The following is a 26,666-nucleotide window of genomic DNA, read 5'->3' as shown; positions in this document are numbered from 1 at the left end:
AACTCAAACATCTGAGAAAACAGAAAAGAGGTCAGAGGTGTTTTCTGCTTTTTTACTGCTGCCAAAACAGAACAAGTGAAATAATCATAGCTGTTTTACCCTCTTCTCCACACTTAAAAAAGGATGGTTCTTCAAGTGTTCTTTAGTGAAGTCAGTGGTTGTATTCAACACAACTGAGTTCTGTACAGAACCATTTGCATGTTTATATGGTTCTTTGCATGGTGAAACGGTTCTACAGACTAATGGAGAATGCATTGTTTTTTTGAAAATGGCTCTCTGTAGCACCAAAACAGGCTCTTCTACTGTTATAAGCTTGACATCGTAACAATAGCAGAACCCTTTTTGGTACCATTTAAAACCCTTTTCCAAAAGGTTCTGTATAGAAGCTTGTAAGAGTAGAAGAGGATTTTTTCAGAAGTTTCTATATAGAACCATATACAGCACATTCTCCATCAATCTGAAGAACCATTTCACCATGCAAAGAACCAAATAAGCAAGAAATATTGAGCTCTATATACACTCTTTAAAAAATAAGGTTCTTTAAGGGTTCTTTAGTAGAGGTTTAGAACCATGAGTTCTCTATAGAACCAAGTGCATGTTTACATGGTTCTTTTCATGGTAACATGGTTCTTCAGACTAATTGAGAATGCACTGTTTTTGAAAATGACTCTATGTTTCACCAAAACAGGTTCCTCTACTGTTACAAGGTTGACACCGTAACATTAGCAGAACCCTTTTTGGTACCACTTAAAACCTTTTTCCAAAAGGTTCTATGTAGAACCATTTACAGCACATTCTCCAGCAATCTGAAGAACCTTTTCACCATGCAAAGAACCAACTTAAGCATGAAATAAGTTTTGTATACACTCTTTAAAAAAGAAGGGTTCTTTAGTAAAGGTTTAGAGCCATGAGTTCTGTATAGAACCATGGCTCTAAACCTCATGGCTCTAAACCTCATGGTTCTAAACCTCTACTAAAGAACAATTTGCATGTTTACATGGTTATATGCATGGTGAAACGGTTGTTTTGATTGATGGACAATATGTTCTAAGTGGTTCTATCTAGAACCATTTTGAAAAGGGTTCTATGTAGCACCAAAATAGGTTCTGCTATTGTTACGATATCAAGCTTGTAAGAATAGAATAGGACTGCTTTGTTCCTAAAAAGAACACTTTTTCAAAGGTTTCTATATAGAACCATATACAACATGTTTTCCATCAATCTGAAGAACCATTTCACCATGCAAAGAACCAAATAAGCATGAAATATTGAGCTCTATATACAATCTGTAAAAAATAAGGTTTTTTAAGGGTTATTTAGTAATGGTTTAGAACCATGAATTCTATACAGAACCATTTGCATGTTTACATGGTTCTGTGCATGATGAAACAGTTCTTCTGATTGATGGACAATATGTTCTAAGTGGTTCTACATAGAACCATTTTTAAAAGGGTTCTATGTAGCACCAAAATGGGTTCTGCTATTGTTATGATATCAAGCTAGTAAGAATAGAATATGACCACTTTTTTCCTTAGAAGAACCTTTTTCAAAAAGTTTCCATATACAACCAAAAACAGCATGTTCTCCATCAATCTGAAGAACCATTTCACCATGCAAAGAACCAGCTTAAGCATGAAACATTAAGTTTGATATACTCTTTAAAAAAAGTTTCTTCAAGGGTTCTTTAGTAAAGGTTTAGAACCATGAATTCTATACAGAACCATTTGCTTGTTTGCATGGTTCTTTGCATAGTGAAACGGTTCTTCAGACTGATGGAGAATACGTTCTATGTGGTTCTGTCTAGAACCTTTTTGGAAAGGCTTCTGCTATTGTTACACTGTCCAACTTGTAGGAATAGAAGAAGAACCCTTTTTGGAGCTACAAGCTCCAGATCTAAGCTTGAGATGGCAAAAGTCATGGTTCTAAATAGTACCACTGCTTTTACTAAAGAACCCTCTTTTTGAAGTGTGTACCTGGGCTTCTATAGAGATCAGTGTTGAACTTGACCCAAGAAACTCGTTCATTCAAGGAGGACCCCCCCCACACACCCCCGCCACCTCCTCATACACACCTCCTCCTCCCTTCTTAAGAATAATTGTCCTAATATGGAAGGCGCGCGCCTGCCTGAAGGGGCGGAGAGCAGAGGGAGAGCTGAGGAGCTGAGCGAGGTTTGTTTCTGTCTGGCAGACAGAGTCTGAGCGCGGGCAGAGCGAGCACGGCGCTCCGAGAGGAGAGAGAGAGAGAGAGAGAGAGAGAGAGAGAGAGAGAGAGAGAGAGAAGTGTGAGAGAGAGACCTGAACTCGGAGCTGCTACAGGACCCGGATCTTCCAGCCTGTTTTATTAATATTGGTGTTCCACAGAGGAGAGGAGGCGGTTTGTTTTGTCTGGATACTCCTCGGGGCCGCGCGGATGAGGCCGTTTGCGGGTGCAGCGGCTGCAGTAACGCCGCTGTAATGCGTAGCGCGGATATTCGCTCAGAGCTCCTCGCGGACGTGAGTGTGGAATAAAGTTGTCCCGCGGACGCAGAACAAGCGAGCGCGTGCGTGTGCGAGAGCGCGAGAAAGAGAAGAGTCCTGCGCGAGCGCGTGTGCACACACACAAAACACAGCACGGACGGACACTTGGATGTGTGTGCTGTGCGCGCGGGCTCGGTGAGGTGCGTCCCCGCGCTCCCTAAATGCGCAGCCGCCCGAGGGGTCCCGAGACCCGGTGGCAAGATGATGAGCTCGCGCTCCGTGTGTCTGAGCTCGCGGCGGTGGAGTTTACTGCTGCTGCTCGCGGCGTGTCTGCGGTTCGGAGGCGCGCAGGTAAGAGACGTTCAGCACGTGGAGCTCTCTCTCTCTCTCTCTCTCTCTCTCTCTCCCTCTCTCCCTCTCTCTCTCTCTCTCTCTTTATCTTATTCCACTCTCTCTTCATCTAACTCTGTCACTTTCTCTCTCTCTCTCTCTGTCTCTCTTCTTCATCTGTTTGTTTCTCTCTCTCTCTCCTTTATTCATGTCTTTCTATTTTTTGTCTCTCCCTCCTTCGTCTCTGTATGCTTCATTCTCTTATTTCTCTCCTTCTCCCGTTTCTCTCTTTCTGTCATCTCTCTCTCTCTCTCTCTCTCTCTCTCTCTCTCTCTCTCTTTCTCTCTCACTCTCTCTCCCACTTTTCTCTCTCTCTGTAGTTTATTTCTTCTTTATTTCTCCAGTCATTTCTCCTTCTCTTCTCTCTTCTCTCTTCTTCTCTCTTCATCTCTCTCTCTCTCTCTCTCTCTCTCTCTCTCTCTCTCTCTGTGTTTACTGTCAGATCTGACTTATCCCCTCTCATCTGTTAATGTGTGCATAGTTACTGACCAGCAGTCTCACTGGACATTCGCCTTAAGCCTTACAACAGTGACTGGTCTGCTGTACACAAATATGCAACAAAGCGTTCTCTAAATGATTCCATAGAAGAACCGTTTTTGGTTCCCCGAGGTATCATGTTTGAAAGCGAGATGTGTGGGTGTGAAGAACATTTTAAAGAGTATTAAATATTTACACATCAAACAATTTGATACCATATGATACGCTGCGATACACTGCCATATAATTTGATACTATAACAGATGATACAGTACACTGATGCAGTTTGAAACAGTATAATAATTAAAGTGCACTGCAATACAATTTACTGCAATATGATACAGTGCAATACAATCCGATGCAGTCCTACAGTTTGAAAAAATATATAATACGCAACAACAAAATTCAAAACAATTTAATGCAATACGCAGCGATACAGGTTGAAACAGTGTAATGCAATACGCAGCGATACAGGTTGAAACGGTGTAATGCAATACGCAGCGATACAGGTTGAAACAGTGTAATGCAATACGCAGTGATACAGGTCGAAACAGTTTAATGCAATATGCAGTGGTACAGGTTGAAACAGTGTAATGCAATACACAGCGATACAGGTTGAAACAGTGTAATGCAATACGCAGCGATACAGGTCGAAATAATTTAACGCAATACGCAGTGATACAGGTTGAAACTGTAATGCAATACGCAGTGATACAGTTCGAAACAATTTGATGCAATACGCAGTGATACAGGTCGAAATAATTTAACGCAATACGCAGCGATACAGGTTGAAACAGTGTAATGCAATACGCAGCGATACAGGTCGAAACAATTTAACGCAGTACGCAGTGATACAGGTTGAAACAGTGTAATGCAATACGCAGTGATACAGGTTGAAACAATTTAACGCAGTACGCAGTGATACAGGTTGAAACAGTGTAATGCAATACGCAGTGATACAGGTTGAAACAGTGTAATGCAATACGCAGTGATACAGGTTGAAACAGTGTAACGCAATACGCAGCGATACAGGTCGAAACAGTTTAATGCAATACGCAGTGGTACAGGTTGAAACAGTGTAATGCAATACGCAGCGATACAGGTCGAAACAATTTAATGCAATGCGCAGTGATACAGGTTGAAACAATTTAACGCAGTATATGCAGCGGTACCGGTTGAAACAATGTAATGCGGTCCGCAGCAATGCAGGTCCAAACAATATAATGCAATATACAGCGATAAAATTCTAAACTATGATACAATACGTGCCGATACAATTAAGTACAATACCGTATGCTGCGATACATTTTGAAGTAGAAACAATGTAATGCAATATGAAGCGATAAACATTGAAAATCAATATAATGCATTATTCAGCAATACAGGTTGAAACAATATAATGCAATACTCAGCAATATATTTTTAAACAATATGATTCAATGCACAGTGATACAGTTCAAAATAGTATAATATAATATGCTGCCCTGCGATGGACTGGCGACCTGTCCAGGGTGTATCCTGCCTTCCGCCCAATGACAGCTGGGATAGGCTCCAGCACCCCACCGCGACCCAGAAGGATAAGCGGTTTAGATGATGTATGTATGTATGTATAATATAATATGCAACAAAAAAACATTACACTACTATACAATTTAATTCAACACAATACAGTACGAGGGCACTGCAATACAATTAGATACAATTCAGATTGTTCAAATTTGATACGAATATGCTGTATTGCTACATTCCTACAGCTTAAGGGTTCTTCATAGAACCTTTTATTATGTAGAGGTTTATTAAACCTTTCAAAGGTTCTTCACTTTCATCTCTTTTTCAAGCATTGTTCTCTAAAGAACCGTCCATTGAAAGGTGGACAGTCTCAGCGGCAGAAATGACTATTTTTGTCCCTTTTATTTTAAAGAGTGAAGGTGAAGCATCTGTGAGATGTGTGTGTGGGTGTGTGTGGTTCCATGTTAAAGGGCGATATCATGGAAAACCAAATTTCCTTACTTTTTTAAATAAAAGAGTCTGGTGTAAAATGTAAACACTGTAAATCATAATAACAGCCCATCTATGAAAAGCAATCTGCGAAACAGCCCGGTTTGAATTGTGATGTCACAAAAAAAAACAACACATTTAGTTTAGCTCCGCCTATTCACACTGAACTAATTAGGACTGTTTCAGGATGTACTACTATTTGAATGAGGCCTAATACAAAGCAGCCAATCAGAACAGAGTTCTTTTCATATATCAAGCTTAAAGGCACAAAACAAAACAGCCTGTTTAATTTTATGGGATTAAGAGAGATTGGAAAATGAATTAGGACTGTTTATGATATACAAAACCAATAAAATGCATGAAAAAATGTAAAATATGGGCTCTTTAAATGTACACACACAGCCACAGACACAGACACAGACACACTCCCACACATATGCACACACAGAGACGCGCACGTACGTGACTAAGAACTAAATCCCTCACTGATGGTTTTCTTTTAATCCTTCTGCTTCACATTCACCATTACGTCACCGCTACACAGTCAAAGAAAGAACCAAACAGTCAAAATACCAATTCCACGTTTATTCTTTCTCTTTATTCCCCCCTTTTTGGCATTTTTTGAGCCTAAAAGGCCATCAGAGAGAGTGCTGGGGGTTGCCGGTTAATGCGCGGGTGCAGCAGAAGGCCCCAGTTAGCGTTATATAAGGGAAAAGATAATCTCAGCGAGATTTGAAAGATGTACGGACAGCGGCTCAATCGCATAAGATGATTTGGATTTCATTCTCCCCGAGGTTTCGCGTGTGTCACAGCTTGTAGTGAATTATGAAGCGGGGAGGCCAATGAGAGCAGGCCTGCAGGGGTCAAAGGGTCAAATTTGCTTCAAATTATTGGAAAAACCTTAATCTGAAAAGAATATTTAGTCAAAAGGTGTACAGTTCCCTGCTTACCCCAACTGTAAGCCATCAGCCAAGACGTGTTTAGTGTCTGAAGAGTGTTTTGTAAGGTTTTCCTCAGGAGCTACGAGGCTAATGTAGCTAACAATTAACAGAAGCCTCCAAAATTAGCATGTTGCTAACTGCCATCACACGTTTGCCTCAAACTGTGTTAAGTTGTTAAATAATCTCAAATGGCCTTGTTTATGTGGTTTGTGATGCTGTATTATACACTGTTATCCATAAAAAAGGACAGAAGTACCTCAGGCTTCAGGCTGGCTGCTACTGTTTTTAGCTACGCAACATACTTTTGTCCATTTTTTCTTCTTTTTTTATCGATTACAGTCGGTCATACAGCGTCAGACACTACATAAACAAGTCTGTTAGAGATTATTTATCAACTGGACATGGTTTGAGGCAAGCTGTGGTGATTAATTTATGATATTATTTCATTATTTGTTAGCATTAGCCTCGTAGCTCTGCTAGAAAACTAAAGAAGCAAACTTCAGACACCAGAGATGTCTTGGCCGACTCGACTACACTTGTGGAAAGGAGGAAACTGTATAAATTTGATTGCTTCTCATAGAGAAATCTGATCTATGGCAATATATGTATATATATGTGTGTGTGTGTGTGTGTGTGTGTGTGTGTGTGTGTGCTCCACATATTACGCTTATATGTCTGATATTTGATTCTTATATAACATATATTTACATTTTAAAATATATGCCTGACCTTTAATGATATATGTTCATACATGGCCATATATCACATATATCAGGGTCATCCATACCATCTTTCTTATCCATATCCATATACATCAGTACCGTCTTTCTTATCATATTACCAATGTTTATAATACCAATATTCTAATATGCTAACATTCTGACATGGGCAGTTTCGTTACATTTCCAGTTTACACAAACCCCAAACCCACCAGCAGAAAGTTTCAGGTTTAAATCCCATCATTCAGCAAATAAATGAGCTTAACTGCTCTGCGGGTTCATTATCTCCGGCCTTCCAATGAGATCTGTAATTGCACCCTTGGGCATCTTATTTAATCTCTTTCGCTCTCTCTGTAAAATGGGATGGAGATTGAACATGAGAGCTGGCTTGTAGCAACATTTTAAAACAATATTTCAGTGAAATTCAATTTCCACAGTTTTTCTTTTACTCTAAAGGTAGTCAATCAGCCAAGACATGCATGCTGTCTGAAGTAATGAAGACTACCTCAGAAATAAGCACACATGCTCGCCTCGAACTGCGTTGAGTTGGAGGGGAACTCCGCTAATTTTTCCAAAATTCTACATAAATAAATGGCTCTGATGTAAACAAAGTCATTCACAGAGTGGTTTGGTATGAAATGCTCTGTTCTAGAGAAACTTGCTGAGTCAGAATTGCCCACAGTGGTGGTGAATGGAACCAGACGTTCACCTTTAGAAGCTCCCTCATAGAAAGTTATTACATGGAATGGCTATGAATATGATGCCTGATGTCTGAGACACTGTTTTCTGGTAGTTTTGTGACAAAGTTTTGGCATAAAATGCATTTTAATCCACTCATGGTGGAAGGATACATGCAGGATGTTGTGAGGCAAATAGTCCCCAAAGAAAATGTATGTTTGTCAAATTTATGACTGTTTTACCATCATCAACATTACATTTAAACACTCAGAAGACACGAGTAGGTTCGCTTGTAGTTTTGGATAGTAAATAAAGTGGCTATATTTGTGTTGTGGACATGGTGACGTCTGGTTCCTATCACCAGCACTGTACAGAATCTGCCGTCAACCACTGACTTATTAAGAAATTTTGAAAAATTGGTGGAATTCCTCTTTAACTGGTCTCAATTAGACCAATGTGGTTTCTGATGCACTTTCATTTATAAAAAAAAAGTACCTCACATCTCTAAAAACAGTGCTAATAGCATGTAGCTTCAGACCCCCAGTGTGTCTCGGCTGACTGTATTTGGGGGAAACTGTGAATTAGATTCAGTTGCCGCGCTATTCCTTTAAACCAAACCCAAGACTTATCTTCATCTCTCCCTCCTTTCATCAATCCATCCATCATCTACCTGCCTATTTATGTGACGTGCGGAATCTGCGCCGGCTATACGTTTGCGTCTGCGCCACCTGCCAAGATTAGGATACAGTATTTCTTTATGTCTGCATTCAGGGTTCTGGCGCCGGGCCAGGATGGGTCTAATGTTCGGCAGGGTGCACCGAGTGTGCAGTAATCCAGGCCCATAATTATAGCCTGCACCCCCTCACCTCCCTTCCTCCGCCGACTATTAGCATTCCTGTGGCCGCGCTATCCCATGATTCAGCCGGGCATTGCGGTGAGGGCATGAGGGCGTTCTGATATGACTTTGTGACAAGTGTCAGAATGACACACAGGGGGAACAGGGATGTCTTCCTGACATGTTGATATACTGGACATTTGCGTGTGCGGCGGTGACACATCCGTCACTTTTCACCAGAACATCCTTCATAAACATTTTAGCTTGACCTCACACAGCCTCCGCTAACTGTTTACACCTGGCTATTATTAATCTGGACTCACTTGTCCCAGCACTGGTCATAGTTCTCCATATAAACGTCACGGAACCTCCCGTCTTTAGAACTGTCATATGTTGTGGTAAAAGAAGAGAGAGCAGTGGGAAACATTGAGTTTTAGAGTTTTAGCCTTCAGTTTGGACATAAATTAAACATAAATTAAACTGCTGTACACGAACACTTTTTGGCCATCCTAGATTAAACACGCACATTTGAAGCTTGTAAAAGACGTTCAGTATGTTTTATATGAAACTTGTAACAGATATTAGCATAAATTTGATCTTGTATGAACTAAGGTAAAATGAAAAAAGCCAAAAATTGGCTTTATTGTTTCATTCCAACCACAAATTAGCAATGAAGTTGTTATTGTGATACTCCAATTTTCCGAAAAATACAGGTAAAAATGTTTTTATGCAATAAAAATCTTACAATGAATATGAAACAAAATAAGTTTGAGCACTGTATCAGTATATTATTTGATATATATATATATGTATATATATATTGTTTTAATATTGCACAAATACATTATAAGCAACTGGGCAACTTATCAATAAACAAATAAAATGTAAACCCATCAGGAAATATTCACTTTAAAAACTTGTTTTAAAAAATGATGCATCTTTATTATGATATAGCTAGTTTACCGTCCCCTCGATCAAATTTTTTTTTTTTCTAAGTGAAAGTTAGTTAACAGACCCTCGACAGACAACACTGGCTTTTTCTGTTCATTGGGCTTTATATCATAGATTAAAGGGTGCCATAACTTTTGCACAAGATACATTTTATGTGTTTTTTTTTCCCAATATGTCAAATTCAGCATATAAACAGTAATTGTGCATTAAAATGTGCTAATCTATGATATAAAGAAGTGTGTTCCCTGCAGGGGTGTGTTCACTTATTTTCACATAAAACATGAACAAAACGTCATCCAGTTTGGCCTGGGGCGTTTAAACTTTTGCCTACAGCTGTGTGTATAGATGTTTTCAGAACATGCAGTCTGTAAAAACAATAAGTAATAATAAATAATTAATGTTTTTTTTTTTTTATTAGCCTGTTGTTAGGGTGCACCTGTCTCGGAGCGTGAGATTGGCTGAAGTGTTGTTAGCCGTCCAATCACAGATCACGTGATGGCCGGAGGGTGAAGATTATTGTACTGCATTATTGGGCAGTACAGACTGAGATGAGTCAGTCAGCAGCTTTATATCAGTGTGAGTTCATTAATGAACCGAGTGTGTGTGTGTGTGGGTGTGGGTGTGTGAGTGTGTGTGTAGAGGTGACTGAGTGACTCATGCAGTGTGTGAGCGCACGCTGTTAAACTGGGTCACACACTGCAAAGGTTCAGACAGGTGTGTGTGCAGAGCGCCACTGACCACACACAAACACACACAAACACACACAAACACACACACACACACACACACACACACACTCACTGTATGCATGCACACGCACACTCAGAGGCACATGTTTATGCCCATGCACACAGTACAGGGAAGGTGTTTTAGTGGACTCCACAGGCAAGAAACCGAAGCCCGGACTGACCCAAACCCAGTCACTGTGCTATAATTGGGCCCACCAATTTTATTGGGCCACCCAAATTGACTGCTCAGACCTACTCAGAGGGGAACCCTCAGGGTCTTCTGGGTTTTCAGATAAGGCCTAATGACTTTTGGGCATTAACAAATGCTAATCTGTAATTTTATTTTATTTTTATTCGGTAGAATCATGCTTTTATATAAACTCTGCAAGCATTACAGCACTACTCTTGTTTCATTGTTTAGATTCGGATGGAAAGAAACGGGTTAAAAAATTGGCCAGTCAGGAGTTGTTGTTGTCTGTGGTATCTAGGTAGATGTAGCTAAGTAAGCTCTCCTATTGGTTAGGCCTTCAGGAGCTGAAGAGAAGGCCTAACACGTTAGATTAACTACCAGCATGATTACAGACAGAGGAATCAAACAATCACAAACAATCCAATAGGAATTGAGCATTGGGCAGCGTAGTGTGTGCTTTATCTCCGTCACTGTGAAACAGTGCACTCCTTTTTTGGTTCTAGATAATTGTTCCTACTACAGGTGGAATAATGTTGGTGGTGCGTTCGTTGCAAATAAACGATAATCACAAAGACCAAATAGCGTTTTCCTCACAAACTGACTGCACAGACACGGGGATTAAATAAAAATGAGCACACAAGCGATTTTTCACCAGGATTTTTATTTCTAGCAGGAATGCATTTGATTCGTGCTTGGCGTCAGTGAAACCATGGCAACCAATGGTCTACTCGAGTTCAGAAATGCCCACAGGCAATGAGCGACCAGAGATTTGAGTGACGAGGCAAAAAGTCACTGCGGTTGTTAGAAACGAGAAACAGTGGCAACAGCTTTACGCCAGAACTCACGACTGGAAGAGTCGCTGTGAAACTACTACAAGCTGTAAATGTCTGTCATAAGCTTTGTGTAAAACATAGAATGTCTTTCAGAATCTACAAATGTCTGTTTCATCTAGAATGACCAAAAATGTTCATGCGAATTGCCATTAGCTTAGCGCTAACAAACTACTAAGGTCTCACAGGAATGCTAGCAGAAGTCAGCGTTCTCGTTTTTCTCGTTCTCGTGGCGTTCATGTGTGCTCGTCTTATAAAGACGATATTCCCAGCAGCAAAAGTATCTTGAACTGAAGCGCTACGTGCAGTAAATGCAGTGTTGAAAGGAAAGAGGCAGAACATACTTGAAACGCTTGGTTAGCCTATTGTTCATACAGCAGGTAAGCTAGCTAGCTAACACAAAAAGAAACCCAGCTGAGACTTTAGTACGTTTTAAGCTGAAGTTACGAAAACCTCAACTAGATTAGCTGACAAAGTCAGCTGTAATAGCTAGCGTGCTAGCTAGCATACTTGCTATTCAAACTGTACGCCTATGAGGCGAGTCGTGAGTTATTTAAGGTTGAGTTTGTGTTGATGACTCGAGTCCCCATCTCTGTGTGTGTGTGGGTGTGTATAATGAAGTAGAAAGGCAGATGTGAGAAGCTTTATTTATCCTTGCGGTTTATTCTCTTCTTTAATAAGCCACATTACTCATCATCAGGCCTCTTCTGAGTGGGTGTGAGAGAATAAGGTGTGTGTGATTGTGTGTGTGTGTGTGTGTGTGTGTGTGTCACAAGATTCATGTAAACCATGGAATGTCTTTTAGAGGATTCAAATGTCTGTGTTTAATCTAGAACAACCAAAAATGTTCATTGTGAATCGCCATTAGCTTAGCGCTAACAAACTTCTTGCGTCACATAGGGATGCTATCAGAAGTTAGCATTGTCGTTTTACTCATGTTTTCACTCGATTTTGACATTTATGGCCCAAATTGGAGGCCTAGCTTGATTAGTTACAGTGTGTGTGTGAGAGAGAATAAGGTGTGTGTTCATGTTCGTCCACACAGTTTGGTCACCATCATGTGATGAGCTCACTGTACTAGAGCAAAAATACAGCTCATGCACTTAGCAACTGCCCAAACAAGCAGAACGCACACACACATATTTACACAGGAACATGACCAGTGTAGTAATAAGTAATAAATAATTAGTAGTTTATTCATCAATGTATAAGTTTCTTTTAAATACAGTATACATGCAGTTAGCCAAACCTGTCTGGGCCACTTGTGGGCTACATCCTTGGGTTTGTTCTGGCCCATTGTATAAGTGAGTAGCGAGTAGAACTATTGGACGTGGCCCAAATCTGGCCCAACTACATTGTTGGTCCACAACATTGACACCAGAATAGGCCCACAAATATAGACATGACTCAAAAACTGTATGAGGCTGTCCGGCATCTGGCCCTATACGGTCCAGCATGCCTAACATCTGCCCCGTAGTCGGGCAACAATCACGTAGAAAAGCCTGAATCGGCCCAAAACTGTCTGCTGTCTGGTACTGTTTAAATGAATTAATACATAAGAATGCAGAAATATTAAGACGTTTTTTTATTTACAAAACATTAGGCCTGTCACGGTGCTGAAATTGTAGCTTACGATTAATATATTTAATACCTTTAAAAGCACCTTGCAGGTTTGTGGTGACAGCAGCCATCACTGCTTCACACATTTTACACACAACTCAGCATGAGAAGTCATTTGAAGTGTTGTTACAGGCTGGTAGTTCAGTTGTGTGTTGTCATTGGCTGTTTAGCTGAGTGGTTAAGTCACAAGCTGATATCGCAATAATGATAAAAATCTGATTAATCGTGCAGCCCTACAGCGCACACACACACATATACACACACATCTCCTTATGTGGTGTCATTCTTTTCTGGCCGTCTGTTTACCGTCAAGCTCTTCAGTGAACTTTCAGGAGCTGCAGATTCGCACAGCTGTCTGCTTCTTTCACTCAGCTCTCCATCTTTCCCCGCAGATCTAGTAAGGTATGGGAATAAGATAATTAAGTTGTGGCCATGACTTAGTAAGACATAGGAAAGAGATCCTAATGCATGGCCACGACTTCCTAAGGCACGATCTCATTCCCACACCTTACTAAGTCGTGGACACGACTTAATTACCTCATTCCCATGCCTTACTAAGTCATGGCCACATAATAGGATCTCATTCCCATGCGTTAATAAGGCATGACCATGCATTATTTTTATTTATATGGGATGTCACCAGTGGGGCTCTGTATGATACAGTAAACAACATTTACACCCCCCGACCCCCCCCAAGATCCCCCCGCACCTGGACCTGGGGCTGTTTCCTATTTCTTTCAGCTAACACTTTTTTATGTACCTCTCTTTCTCTCTCTCTTTTTTCCTCTATCTCTCTCTTCTCTCTCTCCCTTTCTCTCTGTCTCTTTTTTCTCTCTTCTCTCTGTCATCTCTTTATCTCTCTCCCTGGCTGTTCTTCTCTCTGTGCCTCTCTCACTTTCTCTTCATCTTTTCCTCCCCCTCTCTTGCTCTTTTTTTCTCTCTTGCTCCTCTCTCCCTCTGTCTGTCTCTCTCTACTTTCTTTGTCTCTTCTCTCTACTCTCTTCTTCTTTTTATCCCCCTCTTCCCTCTCTGTCTTGCTGACTCTCTCCTTTTTGTCTCTCTTTTCCTCTCTTTCTTTGTCACCTGTCTTTAACTTTCTTTCTTCTCTCTCTCTCTCTCTCTCTCTCTCAGAGTTCAGTTCATTAAGCTTTATACTGAACATATATGGCTGCAGTATTGCTAAAAGAGAATGGACAGTTGGACGTAACAATGTTATTCTTCGCTGAACGCTAAAATCTCTCTCTCTCTCTCTCACACACACAGGATGAATCTCTCCCTCCGTCTCTGGTTGATCTGGTGATGAACAGTCCAATCTCCTCTATGCAGGACCTGCAGAGGCTGCTGGACGTTGAATCCGTAGGTAAAGCTGATCCCTTATAGTTCTTCATACAGATATCTACTCACAGTAAAGCCCATCATGACTCACATAATTCATTGCGGTGGCTCATTCTAGATAAACATGGACAAAATATGCTTCATTAGAACATACGCTGGCACTTCATTAAGTCCACCACCTTGTATCTACACTCACTGTCCATTTTATCAGCTCCACTGACCATATAGGAGCACTTTGTAGTTCTACAATTACAGACTGCAGTCCATCTGTTTCTCTGCATACTTTGTTACCCTGTTCTTCAATGGTCAGGACCCCACAGAGCAGGTGGTGGGTCATTCTCAGCAGTGACACTGATGTGGTGGTGGTGTGTTAGTGTGTGCTGTGCTGGTGTGATGTTTGCCTGTTGAAATAGCAGCCATGCCTGAGCTATGACACTACCACCACCATGCTTCAACAATAAGCTTGTATGTTTTGGACCATGAGTAGATCCTTTCTTTCTCCACACTTTGGCCTTTCCATCACTTTGGTAGAGGTTAATCTTGGTTCAGAACTTTTAGGGCTCTTCTCTGTTTTTTTATCGTGACTCCCAATCTGGTATTCCGACTCTTACTCCCGACGAGTGGTTTACATCTTGTGGTACGCAAATACATTTCTGCACTAGAAGTCTTCTTCGAACTGTGGGTCATCACCCCTGGCCTGTGGAGGTTGTTGTTGATGTCACTGACTCTTGTTTTGGGGTTTTTCTTGAGAGTTTTCACAATGTTCCTGTCATCAAATGCTGTTGTGGTCTTTGGTCTACTTGTTGTTGTTAGCACACCAGTGGTTTCTTTTTTTTAGGACATTCCAAATCGTTGTTAGTGATTTTACTGATATTGCCATCATCAGCTCTGTGTTTTGCTTACTTAAGACTTAATGTACTGAAGTGATAAACAAATTAGGCATTGTAGATGGAAATAACTTTGGTTTTAGAACGAAACTTGCGATTTAAAAGCTATATTTGAATAAATGGGCTACAGTTGTGGAATCATAGCCACATACAACATGCTGCAGATGGGCTTCAGCCTGGATCTATGAATAGTTTGAAAGGTCAAAGTGTGGAAATGCATTAACACTGTTGATAAATGAGTGGTGCTAATTATTTATCATGTAAACACATTATTAATGCGTTAACTCTGACACCACTAGTTAGTGTGATAACAAAGAGAGGGTGAATGGAAGGTGGGTGTGACTGTGTAGCATTGGACTGGCTTTGTGCTTGGAATGCTGTGTGTGTGTGTGTGTGTGTGTGTGTGTGTGTGTGTGAGTGTGGAATGGTAATATTTACATGGAAAGCCGGTGTGTAGCTGCAGACGTGGACAATGGTGGTGACCTTGAGCCTACTCTGGCTTTTGGTTTACTGAAGAGACTCGCGCATACACACACAAGGCCATGCTATTGTTCCCCACCACCGGACCCTCCAAGAGTGTGTGTGTGTGTGCACTGCTCAGCCCTGCCGCTCTTCTATACAACAATGATTGCTGTAGCCATATTTATCAGAGGACGTGGGGAGTCTCCTCTTCTGCTCTTTTGTGACCACTGTTAGCCACATGTTGTCAATGCAGCTGAACAATACTGAGAGAATTCTCTCAGCAAATACACCTGCAGCAGTCCGAGACCACCCTTCATTTATTTAACTTCCAGTCCATTAAGTTGTTCATGTTAAGATATAAAATTCCCAGATATGAGAAAAACTGATAAAATGGGCCTCCTAACAACCACCTGGAAGACCTAGTAGACACCAATACCCATCACATAAACAGCACTTAAAGCGTTCATCTGGATCTGTAAGGATGTGTAGCTGTCAGGAAGCCCTCACTGAGAAAAGGAGTCCAGCCCTCAACATCACTGAATGTGTTTGGGATTAAGCAGAAAATGCAACCAACTTCCAAGACTGAACATTTCCTGCTGATTTCTTTGAAAACCTGAAATCGAGGCCCAATCCCATTTCTTAGTTTTACACCTACCCCTTGTTTTCGTGAGTCCCCCTAACCCCTTGGAACTGAGTAACAAGTCATAGTGGTTGAAATCTTCCTCTATGAAATGGGACCCTCAAATAAAAAGAGCATTACTTCATTAACAGCTACCAGCGCTGCTCTGTAGGAGACCCTGCCAGTCTGCAGTGACAGCAGAGGAGGGTAAAGTTCAGCTCCTCACTGCTGGGCTTTAGTTACATTAATTCTTCAGTGATATGAAGCTGAAGTCAGATATTCACCAGCGTCTTGTTCAAATTTTCCTATTTAACTGATTTGGACTTTTGCTTTGACTCTTAGACTCTATACCTTAATTTAGTTTATTATATTACAATAAATGTGAGAATTGTATCCAATTTTAAGCAGAACTCAAAAAACACCAGCCAGTACATGACCAGCAAACACAGCTTTGAACAGACGTACACACATAAAATCGCAATATTTTTCATTAACACACTAAAACGTTTGTGTTTCGGTAGTGACCATTCTTAATGTTCCACAATGATTTTCAGACTTTGGGACACATTTACTTCAAAACAGTGGGATCTAACTGCTCACCATGTGGCCGTGAGGGACAGGGATGCAGTCTCACATCCTGCTCTAAAATGCAGGTGGCGTGGCTAAAATAAGGCTCCGTCTACAGACTAAAGCTCTCTGTAGTGACATGAAAACGTGGAACAGCATTTTTTGAATTTGAATTGAAAGATTTTATTTAAACTTTACACTCATGTAATTATAAATATTTCAACTTCATGTTAAAAGAAAAATATTTTAAAAATGACAAAAATGTAAATATTATTTTCACAAATGTAAATTTAGAGGTTAGGGTTTATGACAGACACCTCCCAATAGAAAGTATGGTATAAATGAATATTCAGCGTATATTTAGCTTATTATTGTCTCTATTAATTCTATCAGTTTAAATAGATCATAACATAATCCTTATGAGTACTTAAAGTCTGAAAGTTTCATTGTTTTTGTCATTTTTTTTTATCATGGAACCGCAGTTTAAAGTAATTCTGTAGAATGGTTCATATACACACCCATAACATATACACACCCACCCGCTCCTCGTTTGCACACGCATGCGCACACTCACACTGATGACTCATGACCTCAGCAGCGTCTAGACTGATTTCAAATACGTATCTGATGTGTCTCACGCACACACATAGACTCATGCCTATAGACTTATTTTATTGTCGTATGTCACTCTTTGTTCATATCGCCGGCTGTCTGGAGACTTTGGCCCTCAACAAAACAGCAGCAATTGTAAGAACAACACAGTTTCCTTTGTATGCTGTTGAACAATGTGACTAAAAAAAGCCTGCAGTCCAGCCTGCGGAGTTCGCCGCACCGTCACTGCTCAACCCCTACATCACCACGGCACCGAAACCCACCCAGAACATTCACCCAAACTGAGCAGAGCTAAAGGCCGACGTTTCCGTCCAGCTAAATTAGACCTCCGTCGGCTAGTGAAACAACCTAAATTCAACCTAAGATCACATCTGACCGTTTTACCTTGTTAGTTCATGTGCTGGTCATATTAAACTCATTTCATCATGTAACATCATTTAAAAGACACATTTCTCGCTTTCTTGCAATTTTCCATCAAAATCTAATGACTCTTCCTGCCTCTAAGATATCGTCTGATTTTTGATGATGTCACCGTGCACCAGCGGGCAGGGAAAATAAAATTAACCAATAATGTCCTTATTCGTAATGGTATATAAGGATTTAACTTAAAACTTGGCTAGAGAAAGGCATTCAGTTCAAATGAAATGATCCATGTGATTCCATTCAAATGATCCATATGATTCAATTAATTAATTCAGTGAAAGTATCAAGATGATTCAGTTATAACTTTTGCATGATCTAGTTCCAATTTAATGATTCAAATAATTCGGTTAAAATGATCCAGATGATGTTTCCAGATGACCCAGATTATTCTGTTCGAATTCAAATGAAATCATTCAGACAATTCTGTTCTAATGAATCACGTAGTTCTATTCAAATGATCCAGATTATTCTGTTAAAAGGATCCAGAATATTTTGTTGATGATCCTATTCAAATTAAATGATTCAGGTGATACCGTTCAAATAATCCAGCTGATTTGGTTAAAATTAAATGATGATTAAATAATCCAGACGATCCTAATCAAATTGAACGATCCAGATAAATTCCATTCAAATGACCCAGATGATTCGGTTCAAAACTTCTAGATGATCTAGATCAAATAAAATGATGTAGGTAATTCTGTTCAAATGATTCAGGTGATTCTATTTAAATGATCCAGATTATTCAGTTATAAAGGTCCAGATTATTCTGCTGATGATCCTATTCAAATGAAATGATTCAACCGTTTCTGTTCAAATGATCCAATTGATGCAGTTCAAACGATTCATTCCTCCTCCATGTTACAGTACAGCCCAGATTCAGCAGTACTGTACACAGTATGACACTATGGAAAGCAGTGTCCAGTCTGAGAGCCATAAATCATCAGCATAGCTAATAAGAGGGTACTGGTCAGTCAAATGGCGAGTTAGAAGTCAGCATGCTATTGGCCAATCAAACAGCCAATCAGGGCAGGGGTTATCATTAGAAAATATTTTCAGATTTCATATGATTTTCAGTCGTGAGGTGAATGACTGGGGTTTAATGTTTAATGTGTAATAGAGCTGTAATTAAATACGACACTGGTCGGTTTGGCGCAGATAAACATGAGCTCTCAAACTTTTTTTCTCCTTTTCTTTTTCCAGAAGAAGAGGAAGATGAGGTCCATTCTAATAGCACACACAAACGCCTACCCAGAAGCCTTGGTGAGTGCACACACTGACATCCTGTCTCTCTCTCTCTCTCTGTCTTTGTCACTCTCTGTCTTAGTCTCTCTCTCTCTCTCTCTCTCTCTCTCTTAGTCTCTGCCTCTCTCTCTCTCTTAGTGTCTCTATCTTTCTCTCTCTCTCTCTCTCTCTCTATCTTTCTATCTCTCTTAGTCTTTCTCCTCCCCTCTCTATCTTTTCTATTAGTCTCTCTCTCTCTCTCTCTCTCTCTCTCTCTCTCTCTCTCTCTCTCTTTCTGTGGTATTGTTAGTTAGAGTGTGTGTGTGTGTGTGTTTAGTTTTTTGCAGCGTCTCCGTGTCTGTGTTCAGTCTCGCCACTTGTCCTTACAACACCTCCTCACACCCGTTTGAGCCCCTCTGCACATCCTCTTCACTCTCCTTCCCTCTCTCTCGCTCACACACACACAAACACACTCTCTTGTGTCTGTGCCCACTTATGTACACACACTCTGACAGAGTGGAGTGTGTGTGAGTGTGTGTGTGTGTGTGCGTGTGTGTGTGTGTGTGTGTGTTAGTCTAGTCTGTCTCTGACCTCTAGAGAGTCCAGCTCTAACTCAGCACAGTGGGCCTGTACAGTAAACAAACGTCTGGGCAGATGGAGAGAGAGAGAGAGACAGAGAGAGAGAGAGAGAGAGAGAGAGAGAGAGAGAGAGCTGTATTTGTATGTATGTTAGGGCACAGTGGGCAGCCTGTCTGAATACTGAACCCTTCCTCAACACGTTTATCACTCGATTGGCTGTATATAAAATATAATGCCTCTTTATTAATCTGATTATTCAACAGTTTGATAATTGATCATTTGGTTTATAACATTATAGACTAAAATATCATTTTTTAATAAAGAATATTATAGCTTACCATCTTTGCTTTGTCACTGTGAGTTTGAATCCCAGCAATACCATAGCTGTCCATATCCAGAAGCCCAGGAGGAGAATATGCCAGATGGGACTGGGTGAAAAAAGGAGCGCCAGCTAGTGGGGAAACTAAAAAAGCACAAGCTCAGTTTTGTTTAACTGAGATGCAGAGCTAGAAACAGTAGTTGGGAGAATTTAGCTAGACAGCGAGAGAATTAAGTCGTGGCCACCACTTTACAAGGCGCGGGGACGAAATCCTAATGTATGGCCACGAGTTAGTAAGGCGTGGGAACGAGATAATGAAGTCATGGCCACAACTTAGTAAGGCATAGGAACAAGATCATGCCTTACTAAAGCTGTGGTCAAGACTTAATCATCTCATTCCCACACCTTACTAAGTCATGGCCACACATTAGGATCTTGTCTCCACGCTTTAATAAGTCGCGGCCACAACTTAAGTGTCAATTTTTGACTCAACTAAGAAGTTTCAGTTGAGTGAACTCTGGTGTCCTCAAGTTGAGTCAACTCAAGAAAAGAGATGTAATCAGTTACTATATCATTTTAAGTTGAGCTGACCTCTCATTTTATACAGTGCCTAACCCAGCATGATGTAGCCTAGCTGTGCCTGTGTGCCTACAGACAGGCTGAATAGTGCTGTGTACTAATATGACTAATTTGATTTGAGCAGTTATAGTGAAGCAACAGGGCTGGAACGACACTCCATCCACTTCCGCATATGGAATGTATACAGACATGGCATGTTAACGTCCGGCTCACAGTACAGACCCCCAAATCTGTATCTGTTTATCCTGAATGTACGTCTGTCTCTCTCAGTTGGTGTCCAGGTGGCTCAGCAGGCGATGTGTAAAGTGCGGACGGAGGTGATGGAGGTGACCCGGGCCATGCTGGACCGACGCAATGCAAACTTCCTGCTGTGGCCGCTGTGTGTGGAGGTGCAGCGCTGTTCTGGCTGCTGCAACACGCGCACGCTGCAATGCGTGCCCATCGCCACGGAAACGCGGCACTTACAGGTACACACACTCTGATGATAAAAAAAACCTGAAATATTATTATTTCAAGAACAATACTAATATACATTAACTGATATATCCCACCTTATATCCCCCATACATCATTAACCAGCGGTCATCTGACCAAGAGTGCTGTACACAAGATATTGACCATACACGTATCACTGATAATTAAGTCATGGCCACAACTTAGTAAGGTGTGGGAACAAAATCCTATTTCATGGCCACGAGTTAGTAAGGCGTGGGAACAAGATAATTAAGTTTTGGCCACGAGTAAGGGGTGGGGACAAAATTCTAATGTGTGGCCATGACTTAGTAAGTCGTGGGGACGAGATCCTAATGCAACACAACTGTGCATCAGTTGGGAACAAGATAATTAAGTCATGGCCACAACAAAATCCTAATGTGTGGCCACGCGTTAGTAAGGTGTGGGAACAAGATAATTAAGTTGTGGGGATGAGATCCTAACAACACAAATGTGCATCAGCTGGGAATGAGATAATTAAGTTGTGGCCAGGCGTGGGGACAAAATCCTAATGCATGACCACGAGTTAGTAAGGCATGGGAACAGGATAATTAAGTCACGGCCACGACTTAGTAAGGTGGGGGGACGAGATCCTAACACAACACAACTGTGCATCAGTTGGGAACAAGATAATTAAGTCGTGGCCACATCTTAGTAAGACCTGGGGACGAAATCCTAATGTGTGGCCACGAGTTAGTAAGGTGTGGGAACAAGATAATTAAGTTGTGGGACGAGATCCTAACAACACAAATGTGCATCAGTTGGGAATGAGATAATTAAGTTGTGGCTTACGCCTTACTAATTCGTGGCCACGACTTCATTATCTCGTTCCCACACCTTACAAAGCCATGGCCACATATTATTTTTATTTATACAGGATGTCGCTAGCAGGGCTCCGTACACAACAGATGTTGTGATGGTTACAGTTTTCGTTTTGGCCGGCGTGCCCCTTTAGGATAGATTTTGAAACCCCCTGAATCGTTTCCTATGGAATCATAACTGAATTGAATCCATCTGAGGTGACAGGTTTACACTGATATTGACCATATTTTCCCATTTGCTTCCCAAGATGACCAAGATTCAGTTCTTCAACAAACAGCCTGTCTATGAGAAGGTGATCATACCTGTGGAGGATCACGTCAGCTGCAGCTGTCACTCACGCGCTGCGGCTCAGGCGCCTCAAGCTAAGGCCACGCCCCCTCCTCCGCCGCCCAGGCTCCCCCCCAAAGCTGCCCCACCAAAGACCCAATCGAAGGAGGAGCTGCATCGCCATGACGACCTCAAGCAGAACCAGAGATTCCACCTGGAAGACCGAGAGACTCAGGAAGCGCAGTGGCAATCCAGATACACACTCACACACACGCAGGGAGCGCCTGCGCACACACTCACGCACACGCAGGGCTACCGGCCCGGCCCGGTGCAACAGACACTCACACACACTCCGGCTGGGCCGTCGTATGTGAGTCTGGAGGACGTTTCGACCAGGCAAACGACTCTGGGGGTCCCACACATGCTGAGTGACACAACTCAACACTTTACAGTCCAAGAGGGGGACAAAGAGCACCAAACAGACCATTCAAAGCTTGAGAAGGTTCCAGAACACCATACACATCTGGGCAGTGGTGATGATCCTCTAAAAGTCCAACATCAACCAACAGAACATCACCATCATCAGCATCACTTACACTTACAGCATGATGAGGCAACATCACAACAACCGCATCACAAGCTCATTCCCGACTCCAGCCAACCAGAAGTCTCCGGTCATCATCGCAGCCAATCAGAGATGACCCTTCACCACAGCGGCCAACTGGAAGCGCCTATTCTCAGCTACAGCCACGTAGAGGTTATCGGCCAATCCAGCGGACACACGGCACTGCCTGACCATCATTCCGGCCAATCGGCAACGCCTAGCCAATCAGAAGCAGCCAGTCAGCACCACAGCCAATCAGATCGTGCTGAACAGCATCAAGACGGGATGGAAAAGGAAACAGAGCATCAACACAAGCAATCCCAGCATGGCCATCATCATCACCATCATCACCATCATCATCCAACACAAGCTACCAGTCTGCAGAAAAGCAGCACAGCAAGAGCAGGTGAGAGAGTGTGTGTGTGTGTGTGTGTGTGTGTGTGGAGGGGGGAGGTTGTCTGACAAACAAAACAGGCTGTTCTCATTGTGTTTTAATTAGCGTAGCATCTGTGTCCTGTTTCCTAACTTTCTCGACGTCACTGGTGACACATAAATTAACAGGTCAAGAATTTGATTGGAGATTTTTGTCTTATGATGGCTATTCTGAGATCATTGCTTTAACACAATTTCCTCCATCTCTCTCTGTCTCTCTCTCTTTTTCTCTGGATTTCTCATTAGTGCTGAATGCCCCCCCAACCATGCCGCCTGCACCTCAGACCCCCCCTCCACTCGTCCCTCAGCGGCGACGACGGAGGAAGCACCGAAGGAGGATGAGCAAGTCGGCCATGAGAGCCATGATCATGTAAGAGAGAGAGAGTGCTCCAGTCCCGTCATACAATAGAATACAATAGTACAATAGCAACCCCCCTACACACACACATTTTATATATATGTATATATATATATATATATATATATATATATATATATATGTTTATTATGGTTGTGATGTCACAACCGTGAACATGTTCCCATATGACCGCCCATTGAAGTTACGCGGAGTGTTGTTCCTGCAGACTGTCTGCAGCAGAGTTGCATAGCAACGCTTCGCTTTACTTCTAATGCTTGGTACATTAAAAACATGAAATAATATGCTCTATACTGTTCATAGATGCAGTCATTCTGACATATTGCAGTATAGAGAAAACAGTTTTTCACAATCTATATACTTCCATAACTGAAGTTGTTGCCTAATCATTGCAGGCGTATTGCATCAGATGGTAACACTGATTCTGGTTTCCTCTGTCCGCCAGGGTAATGTCCTAAAAGAACCGGCTCATTGCCATCACGGACCAGAAGAAAGCCAGAGAGGCCGGACGCAGGGTGGACACAGGACATCACCCCGACACACTGGAAATATCTTTCACAATAACTGGAAACGTCTTTGATCTTTGCCAAATAAGCTCCGAGTGACTACATTTCCCAGTGGCCAGCGCAGCCATTCGGGGCCAGCAGCATGGTAGGGGGCTCGATGCTCTCGGGATATCCTGAGAGCTTACCGGACGAGAAAGACCCTCCGCTGGGATGGCCTGCCAAATAACAAGACTGCATCTCGAATGGTGCAGCTGCAGCCTGCCAAATAATGAGACGTAACTGTAACCGTAATTGGCATAGGATCTGCCAGATACTTATCACACAAGACAACTGCCAAATAGTGAGCAATACTGACTGACCAGTCAGTGTCTGGTGTCCCATCTGGTCCTCTCTTTATGGGCTGCTTGGGGGGAATGAGAAAAAGTCCAAGCTGGACTATAAGCTGCCATAAACCCAGATACAGTTGGACACTACGGACAGATAAAAACGAAACGATTGTATTGGGAATATGGAACCTGGAGGCTATTGGAAGGAGATAAGGAACTCACTGAGCACAAAACCAGTAGCTTTTCCTGGGAGCGTCAAATGTTACAGGCTCATCTCAAACCCAGCGCAGCACTCACCCTTCTTGGAAAGTGGCGCCTTTATGAGGAACCCTTTCTAGGCGGCGGTCAAGGGCAAAAAAATTCTGAAGGTTTAAATCAGTATCGCAACATGTGTATTGATGTTTAAGTGCAGCAGAAACACTGTAATGTCGTACACTGGAATACTGTTAAAGGAATAGTTCAGTCAAAAAAGGCTAATGTTGCTAACAGTGAATGGAAGTGAATAGCCACCATCATTGGCGGCTTCCATTTTCCATTCGTTGTGAGCAACGTTAGCATGTTTCAATGTGCCACGTGCTTCCAATATACTATTAGCAGTTCCACTAACGCCAAACGTAGCATAACTGGAATATACTGCATGCAGGAAATGCCATTGTGTTAGCTGAAAAGAACCCAAACCAAAAAACAGAAAAAGACTGTAAAACTGGGTTAGCGCAATTTTGTTCTAGGCCTGTAGGGGGCAATATGGAGAATGTAGAAAATAAACTGTGCTTAGTCACGATAAATGGCTTAAACTACTGATGCTACAGGTTGCTAGCAAGAAATTCTGTATTTAAACTACTGTCTGAATTGCTCTGTAACGCGTAAGGCTTTACACTGTAAATTTTACAAATTTTTATTTTTATCTGCTGTTTTTTTTTTCTTAACTTATTTATAAAAAAGGTAGATGCGCTGCCCATCTGCTTCCCAGAGTAATTAAATGTTATTTGTTTTGATGATAATTATTGTAATAATGTAATAATGCTATTTTAATATAAATACAAGAATTAAGAACCACGTCTCTTTTCACTCTGGCTTCATTTCAGCAAGAAAATGTGGTTGTGTCTGTCTTTGAAGTGACCCGCCGCCATACTTTCCTTTCATTTTCACCACAAGCGGTTAGTGAACGTTACATGGCTTTAAGGAGAGGAAACTGGGAAATCAAAACAGGATCTGAGTCGGCTAAACAGCCTCCGCACAGCTAATTCAAGTCCTAATTCGGCTTTCAAGTGTCCAGACGGACACATCCTCTATAACGGTATGTGCACTCGGGCAGTTTGATGCCCTCAACAGACACTCGTGAGGCTTTCAGAACGCGGTCAAAAATGAATGACGGTTTTTGAATGACCACATCTTTACGTAAATCACACATTCTGTTCATATTTCAAATAAAAACATGCACTGACAAAACCTTTTACACAGTGTTGAGCTTTGAGGCTCAAAATTTAGCATTAGCTAGAAAATAGTCTAGTTAGCTATAGTAGCCAACTAGCAATCCAATCATAATAATAATAATAATCTGATTATTCAAATAGTAGTGTAAACAACATACTCTGATTCCTTAGTTCATAGTAAAGTCTAGAAATCTGATTAAGAAATCTGATAAAGAGAGCTGGACTTTAGCTCAGTAATCAGATTTCTCAGTGCATGTGAACTCTTACTCTGATTTCTTTCGGATTTCAGTCTAGGGGTTAGGATTATGCTTTGGGTTGAAGTTAAGGTTAAGATTAGGTTTAGGGTTGAGGTTAAGGTTAGGATTAGGATTAGGGCCAGGGTGAGGGTTAGGATTATGCTTTGGGTTGAGGTTAAGGTTGGGGTTAGGATTAGGATTAAGGCCAGGGGTAGGGTTAGGATTAGGTTTAGGGTTGAGGTTAAGGTTAGGATTAGGATTAAGGACAGGGGTAGGGTTAGGATTAGGATTAGGGCCCGGGTTAGAGTTTGGGTAAGGTTAGGTTTTGCTTAATAGAAGTAACACGTAACATATTAACAATACATTGTAATACTTAATGTAAGTAATGTATCAACAGAACCTCTACAAGATATTTAGCTCAGTTCAGACGCTTTTCTACTGCTACTCTGTTAAGAGTTTATCCACCATCTACAAAAAGCCACTCCAGATAAAGTGTTACCAAAAAAACTAATGGAAATTGGCAATTTGTAGATAAAACTAATAGATTCTAGATTTTCACCGACGAAAAGGCTTTTTTGCCCACCAGACGAGACTGAGGTTGAGGTTGTGCCCGCTATAAAAATATCAGGCCACTGCTGTCGGTGCGCTAGTCATGAGCCGTTGTCACGGCGACACAGGCGGACATGTACACAGCGGGAGATCAGGTGGTGAAACGGATACCAGAGAGGGATGAGCTGATAAAAAGATGGTCGGGAA

General features: G+C 41.6%; 1 protein-coding gene across 2 annotated transcripts; it reads left to right on the top strand.

Moving 5' to 3' along the window:
• Window positions 1–2,190: 2,190 nt before the first annotated feature.
• Window positions 2,191–25,289, top strand: si:ch211-79m20.1 (LIM domain-containing protein A). Of its 2 annotated transcripts, none has more exons than XM_036565193.1 (7): window positions 2,191–2,807; window positions 14,077–14,173; window positions 18,922–18,978; window positions 20,687–20,883; window positions 21,978–23,007; window positions 23,280–23,403; window positions 23,855–25,289. In XM_036565193.1, exons 1-7 carry the CDS (start codon window positions 2,718–2,720, stop codon window positions 23,865–23,867), a joined length of 1,608 nt encoding a protein of 535 aa, XP_036421086.1. In that variant the 5' UTR covers window positions 2,191–2,717; the 3' UTR covers window positions 23,868–25,289. The 2 variants fall into 2 exon arrangements, with proteins under 2 accessions (XP_036421086.1, XP_036421085.1); XM_036565192.1 differs by having other exon boundaries at window positions 2,192–2,807; window positions 18,919–18,978.
• The last annotated feature ends 1,377 nt before the right edge of the window (window positions 25,290–26,666 follow it).

This window comes from Colossoma macropomum, unplaced genomic scaffold, assembly GCF_904425465.1.
Source record: "Colossoma macropomum unplaced genomic scaffold, Colossoma_macropomum, whole genome shotgun sequence".
Taxonomy (NCBI): Eukaryota; Metazoa; Chordata; class Actinopteri; order Characiformes; family Serrasalmidae; genus Colossoma; species Colossoma macropomum.
This window is presented reverse-complemented; position numbering and strand designations above follow the sequence as displayed.

Coding starts and splice junctions, on each gene's coding strand:
- si:ch211-79m20.1 (XM_036565192.1), top strand. CDS start 2,718: ATGATGAGCTCGCGCTCCGTGTGTCTGAGCTCGCGGCGGTGGAGTTTA. Junction 2,808..14,076: donor TGCGGTTCGGAGGCGCGCAG/GTAAGAGACGTT, acceptor TCACACACACAG/GATGAATCTCTCCCTCCGTC. Junction 20,884..21,977: donor CGGAAACGCGGCACTTACAG/GTACACACACTC, acceptor TTGCTTCCCAAG/ATGACCAAGATTCAGTTCTT.